The sequence below is a fragment of the Echinops telfairi genome, unplaced genomic scaffold, assembly GCF_000313985.2.
Source record: "Echinops telfairi isolate 266 unplaced genomic scaffold, ASM31398v2 ScPeMD7_6;HRSCAF=24_1, whole genome shotgun sequence".
In the NCBI taxonomy this organism is placed as follows: Eukaryota; Metazoa; Chordata; class Mammalia; order Afrosoricida; family Tenrecidae; genus Echinops; species Echinops telfairi.
The window spans coordinates 21,650,960-21,658,286 of NW_022103903.1; the positions used below are offsets into that span (position 1 = coordinate 21,650,960).

The 7,327-nt window shown below is 42.5% G+C and overlaps 1 protein-coding gene across 1 annotated transcript in view; it reads left to right on the forward strand.

Annotated features, from left to right (window-relative positions):
- Positions 1-7,006: 7,006 nt before the first annotated feature.
- The window catches only part of CMSS1 (cms1 ribosomal small subunit homolog), a 477,754-nt gene continuing 477,433 nt past the window's right edge, over positions 7,007-7,327 (forward strand). The window contains exon 1 of the mRNA XM_045286233.1: positions 7,007-7,155. Within this exon, the coding sequence (XP_045142168.1) occupies positions 7,092-7,155 (64 nt within the window). The 5' untranslated portion in view covers positions 7,007-7,091. The remainder of the gene's footprint in view (positions 7,156-7,327) is intronic.

Genomic DNA, 7,327 nt, shown 5'->3' on the forward strand with positions numbered 1-7,327 from the left:
TGTGTTTTCCAGTCTAGCCTGTTGGGGCACCATGCCCTGTCTCCAATGTCCACCCTCATCATTCCCTGGGGATCTTGCTACTCCCCTGCCCTGCTGTTCCGCTGCACCCCCCAGTGTCTTGCCTCAGTGTGGCAGGGTCAGATCAGGCACAATTCCCACACTGTGTCACTGGTGTTGTCCTCCGCAGGGCCATGGTTCCTGGACATTTTCAACCACCAAGTCTCCACCCCTCTGAAGATAATATTTTGCTAATTTACAGAATCATGTTGTGACCCGTCCCACAGGTCATCAAACAACGTGAATACCTGGAAAAGGGACTGGGAATGAAGAGGGGCAAGAGACACGAGAAATGGAGGCAAGACAGGAGTCTGATCAAGCCTCGTTTTATTGAGCAGAAGGCAGAGGCTTAAATACCCAATGGTGGGCGGGTAACATTACATCATATGCTAATAAAGTGTAACAGGTAGTATCCAATAATCATGCAGCTACCACATATGGGAGAAATGGCAGGCATCAGTCCTCAAACAGGTCCGCATGCAAATGAGGTGCACTTGGACGGTCTACATGCAAATGAGGTGCACTTGGATGCCTGGCGGAGGTGTCCAATGAGCATGGCGGCTGCCTGCCACCGAGCACCAATCATCACAAAGGCCAAACTCAGGCAGGACAATAGGCCAGGGAACATCCAGGAATGGGAAGCTAAAAGACACTGGATGGTGCAGGCCATGGGCTGAGGGACGTGCAGACTCCCACAATGGTGGGGTGGGTAGGGAAAAATAAAGTGAACATCAAGTCTTGGGGCAAGCACACCTTAGTCCTCAAAGTTAACATCCTTGCTTTTCAGGACGTATAGAAGTCTTGTGCACCAGATTTCCCCGGTGTGATGTATCTTTGATCTCTTGACTTTTGCTTCCATGAGCATTGATTGTGGAACCAAGCAAGACAAAATTCTTTTTAAAAAAATCACTTTATTGGGGCCTGTTACAGCTCTTATAACATCAATTGTTTCAAGCATATTTGTACATAATGTTGCCAGCATCATTTTCTAAGCATTTACTTTCTATTTGAGCCCTTGGTATCAACTCATTTTTTCTCTCCCTCCCACCCTCGTGATCCCTTGATAACTTATAAATTATTATTGTTTTCATATCTTACACTGACCGCGGTCTCCCTTCACCCACGTTTGTTGTTCATCCCCACTAGAGGGCAGATGATTATGTGTCAAACATTGCAATCGGTTCCCCCTTTCTTCCCTCCTCCCCCCACCTTCGCCTTATCCTCCTGGTATGGCTACTCCCAATTCTGTTCCTGAGGGGTTTATCTCACCTAAATTGTACCAGCAGTATTCCCTTGTTCTGTTCTTACAATTGCCTCTGGGTCAATGTACAATTTCCACAGCAGCACAAGGACATGTTCTGGAATTCCCATTCTTCTCAAGGTTATCCAGTTTGTTATGGTTCACCTAGTCTTGGCATGGTCAATAAAATATAAGTATACATCTTTCTGGTATTCAGCCAAAATCCATCTGACATCAGCAATGATATTTAAGGGAATTTTTAAATATTTTATGTTACATATTGTGTTAGACAGGGTTCTCTAGAGAGATAAAACAAAACTGCTGATAATTTATTTATTTATAAAGATAATTAGATATATAACAGGGAATGAACTGTTAAATCATATACAGATAAATATATAATACAAGAAATGATCAGTTAAATTATAAAGCAGTACAAATGGCTCAGTGTAACTCACTCCCATGAGAGAGAGTTGTGAGACACTAGCAGTCCTTCAAGTCTAGTCTGATGCCAGGTCTTCCTCTATATATAGAGAGAGCTAGGCTATCTCAGTACAGCAGCCAATCACAAGGCAGGTCACCAATGGTCAGCCAGGTCACCAACTGCCAGTCCCCTGCTCTAGAGATGTCTTAAAGGGACCTCAACTTACAGCAAAACAGTTCACAGGCTAGGCGTCCCACAGGTAGTGTAGCCTGCAAATTGAGGCACAGAACAAGCAAGGCAGCCCCACACTGGTCTGATGATCAAAGAGAGACAAGAAAGGCGAGGCTCACCGAGCCAACCCTTCAGTTAATCCCACTTGTGTTTATCGGCCAGGCTGGCACAATTAATTATCTCACATATCTATAAATTATCAAGCACAATATAATGTATAGTTGTGAACTCTTCACTCTAAGCTAAGATTGGCCTTTTGCCAATCATTTATTTACTTTTGTGCTCCTTCTTAATCCCCTTAATCCCTGGAAGGGCGGGGACCATCTTCTATCAAGCATTCTCCTGAGTTTTGTGTTTATCATTCCTTTGCTTAAAATCACAGATTAATTTTTTCCCTCATTTTTATTGTTTGCTTTCCTTTACAAAAATGGCATTTGGGACTTGACTTAAAAATCTACATTATGTTCCCAAGATACAACCTTGTTATTATAGGTTTTGATTCATTTTATTCTTCTTGTATAAGGATATTACAGTTTAGTTTTCCTGTGAAAGACATTTGGTTTGTTTCTATTATTTTTTTGCTATTAAAAATCAAATTGTTAAGCATACTCTTATAGCTTCCTTACACAAATATGTAAGACTGACCTAAGTGTATTTATTCAGGTGTGGAGTTGTTGAATTATTAGATGTGTGAATATTCACTTTTACAAAATGGTGCCAAACTTCTTTTCTAAGTGATTATACTAGTTTCCACTCCTGTCAATAATGTGTACAAATTTCCACAACGCACATAATCTCCATAATTTACTATTGCCAGATTTATCTAGTCAGTTTACTTCATGAAAAGCATTAGCTCCTGTGGTTGGTTTGCTATTTCTAACATTAATAAGGCTGAGCACATTTTCATGCTATAGCATGGTACTCCCACTTGCACGTAAGTATTTTTTTAGCTAACATTCCTTTTTGATGCATATTGTATCAAGCACCAGAATTTCCACCATCTACATTTCCTCCTGAAAGACACATTACTTTGAATGCAGATTACAGATGTTTTTACATTTACTACATTTAAACCTAACATCTTACTTCTGTGCAGGAGCCCTGGGGTCATAGTGGTTACACACTATTTGGGCTGTTTAAGGAAAGGATGGCAGTGAAAAACCACCAGCCACTCCTTGGGAGAAAGATGGAGGTTCCTACTCATGTAAAGTCTCAGAAATCCACAGAGGCAGTTCTACTTTGTCTTATAGGGTAACTGTGTGGGAACCGACTCAATTGCAGTGAGTTGAGTTTTTCTTATTTCTGGTGCAAGGAAAAAAGAGATACCAAATTTCAAATATAATTTACAGACATTTATTAAGTCTTAACTGTGACAAACACAATTCATCTAGATGAGGGAGACCATAGGCACAAGAGCATACAAGTGTCCAAAGCTTTGCAAAGAACTGGTGGCTCAAAGGACATAGAAAGTCAAAGGGAACTGTCACAAAGTTGGCAGCAGAACAATAAATCACAGTTGCAGCCGGGGCTCTAGGTACAATAATGGGACCATAATTGGGACACATACATTATGGTATACAAAAAACTTGGAAGAGTGGTTCAGAGCCGTCCAACTAAACAAGGACACACTTAGTCAAGACCCCAGAGGTTAAGACTAATCTTTCCTGCCCTTGCTAAGTGGTGGTAATCCACTTTGAAACATACTCTGACAGAAGGCAAAACTATTCGACATGCCACTTAATGGTCACAAAGACATTCAATGGAGGCTTAATGTATAAGGAGACTCAAAAAGGATTTTTGGCTTTCACTGTCATCCTCAGCCCTTCTGAAATTTTAGCACTTAGGATTTAAACTTGAATACACTGCTAAAGGTATTAGAGATAACGTCTAATCAGTAATTCAGGAGCCCTGGTAGTCTAGTGGCAACCAAAAGGTCAGCAGTTGGAAACTACCAGATGCTTCTTGGGAGAAAGAGGAGGCTTTCTACTCCAATAAAGAGTTAACAGTCTCAGAAACCCTCAGGGGCAGTTTTACCCTGTCCTATAGGGATGTTTTGAGTCAGAATAGATTCCATAACAGTGAGTTTATTTAGGTTTTTGGTGAAGTAGGTTTTCAACATACAGTCAATCTTTTCCTTGGATAAGGCTTCCTGTCATTTAGTTCAGTGATTTGTTGCTGTTGTTAGGTGCCAATGGAGTCAGCTCCAATTCATAGCAACCCTATACACAACAGAATGAAACACTACACGGTCCTGCACCATCCTCAAATTGTTCCTAAGCCTGAGCCCATTAAGGCAACCACTGTGTCAATCCATCTTGCAAGGGCCTTCCTCTTTACCACTGCCCCTCCACTTTACCAAACACGATGTCCTTCTCTAGGGACTGGTCTCTCCTGACAATATGTCCAAAATATGTAAGATGAAGTCTTGCCATCCTTTCCTCTAAGGAGCACTCTGGCCATACTTTATACAACACAGATCTGTTTATCCTTTCAGCAGTCCATGGTACTTTCAATATTTTTCTCCAGCACCACAGTTCAAATGCATCAATTCTTCTTCAGTCTTTCTTATTCAATGTGTATGATGCAATGGATAATATCATGGCATGTGTCAGGGGCACCTTAGTCCTCAAAGTAATAACGTTACTCTTCAATATCTGAAAGAGGTTTTGTGGTACAGATTTACCTAATGTAATACATCTTTTGATCTCTTGACTACTGCTTCCATGAACATTAATTGTGGATCCAAGAAAAACCAAAGCCTTGATAATTTCAATCTTTTCTCCATCTGTCATGACGTGATCTATTGGTCTAATTGTGAGGATTTTGGTCTTCCTTATATTGAGTTGTAATCCATACTGAAGGCTGCAATCCTTGATCTTCATCAGCAAGTGCTTCAATTCCTCCTCACGTTTAGCAAGCAGGGCTGTGTCATCTGTATATTTCAGGTTGTTAATAAGCCTTCCTCCAATCCTGATGCCAAACTCTTCTTCATAAAATCAAGCTTCTCTGATGGTTTGCTCAGCATATAGATTGAACAAGTATGATGAGGATACAACCCTGCCACATACCTTTCCTGATTTTAAACCATGCAGTATGTCCTGTTGTGTTCACACAACTGCCTCTTGATCCATGCACAAGTTCCACGTGAGCACAATGAAGTGTTCTGGACTCCCATTCTTCTCACTGTTTATTATAGTCCACACAGTCCAATGGCTTTGCAGTCAATGAAACACATAAACATCTTTCTGGTATTCCCAGCTTTCAACCAAGATCCATTTGACATCAGCAATGATTTCTGTGGCTCTATGTCGTCTTCTGAATCCAGCCTGAACTTCTGGCAATTTCCTGTCAATCTACCACTGTACCTATTGTTGGATAACATTAAGTTCAATGATTTAACCTATTGTAAATATAGTCTCTGATTTACAAGCCATACTTACCAGTCATACCACAGAAAAAGGTGAGTTTTTTAATCTTTTCCTCAGTAATATAGACTACATTAAAAATTGTAGTGGATATTTCATTCTTCTCGTGCTATCCCTTAAAGATATATAAAGATTGGATCTATAAAGATATTGATAATAAAAGGCAAGGCTAATTAAAACTTAATAATAATAATAATAAAAAAGCACCAGCTTACTAGCTTTATGGAATCGAGTCAGCTTGGAGTGGTGGGGACTCCTAGGTAAGCCTGCCTAGACAAATTCTATTTTCTTCTACTTTGTGGTATCTAGAAAACCGGGATATATGCTACTAATCTTTAAACAACCACTCCAAGCAGTGCTGGGTGCCCTGCTTGTGTTTAACGTTTTATATGATTTTCATGCGAGCGTACGAGGAACGTCTTAAAAACAGGGTCCCCAGTTACTTTACAGCTGGCCCCAGCTCTCGGCGCCCAGCGGCTTTTCATGTCCATCCCCGCCACTTCATGTTGAAGATGAAAGAAAGCTGTAATGTGGGCTTCTCTCTCATAGGCTGCAGTTGGATCTCTTCTAACTCCTTCCGGCCATAAAACGAGTGAAAATGCAACCTAGGGAGATTGGGGAAGGAGACTCACGGCTACGTGAATCTCCGTGGTCAGAGCCTCCCAAGATGAATAAGACTTTTTGCCTGGTCTTGGCACAAGGGACTCCATTTTGAATCCAGCACCTTCTTGGTTCTCAGAACTCACCTCTCATGGGCCTCCCTCACATCGGCCTCCCCTCCCCTCGCTGAAAACCAGTTATCCCCGAGAAAGAATGTTCTTTGAAGATATGTTTACTTCACCTGCCCCGGTACCTATAGATAAGATTAACGACCACTTCCCTGCATCCCTTGAAGATGTGTTTATTCCACCCATCCCGGACCTATAGATAAAATTAATGAGCGCTTCCCTTTGAAGTCCCAGTATGCAGCTGTGCTGCCACCAGGGGATATAAAAACGCAGCCAGAAATTCCCCTCGCGGTTTCATTAGCTCAATACATGAGTTATTGAACCCGTCTGCAAGCTTCTCAATAAAGCCTGCTTCTAAAACTTTACCAATTGGACCTTTAATTACGCTTCGCGCCCCCAAAAACCCTTACACTTTTCTTTCTTCACGTCGTATAAAAAGTGAACAATAAGGCTCGACAGTTCGGGTTACGCACCCGGGTGCACGTCTTCTAAGGGCAAACTGTACAAACAGATCTCCAAACAAGTGACACAAGCGAAAACACAAACACGTGCTCCATTCCCCTGCTGAGCACAGAATCTTTGAAACGAAACCGAGAAAAAAAATGTCTTAGCAGTCTGTGTCACACTTTCTACAATATCTTTTCAGCCCACGAGGACCAATTTATTTTCTTAAGATGGAAATATCGATTTGTTTATGCGTTTTATCGTCTTCGAATTTTGAGAGGGGGAGAGGGAGGAAACGATTTTGGGTTTCGAGATTTATTTTACCTTGCCCACCGATTCAAATGTTGAAACTGCGGCGGACCTGGCCGCGAGTACTAGGGAGGCGGAGCGGAGAGATGACGTCACCAGCGCGCGGTGAAGCGACCGCGTCTGCGCAGAGGCTCCGCGTGCGTCTCCGCCGGCTGCGCCACACGGACTCAGCGTGCTCTCTGCAGCCGCCGCCGCTTCTTCCCGTGTCTGCTCGCTGCGCGCCCGGAGCAAAGATGGCTGACGATCTCGGAGACGACTGGTGGGAGCAGCAGCCGGCCGGAGCAGCCCGCAGCCCAGATGCTCCAAGGCTTCTTGGCTTTTAGCAAGTAACGTTGGGACAAATTGATATCACAGATTGTAAATAAGCCTTCCTCCCATCCTGGTGCATCATTCTTCATGTAGTCCAGCTTCTCAGATGATCCGCTCACCATACAGACTAGAAGCATCAGATGGTGAAGGAGGAGGAGGA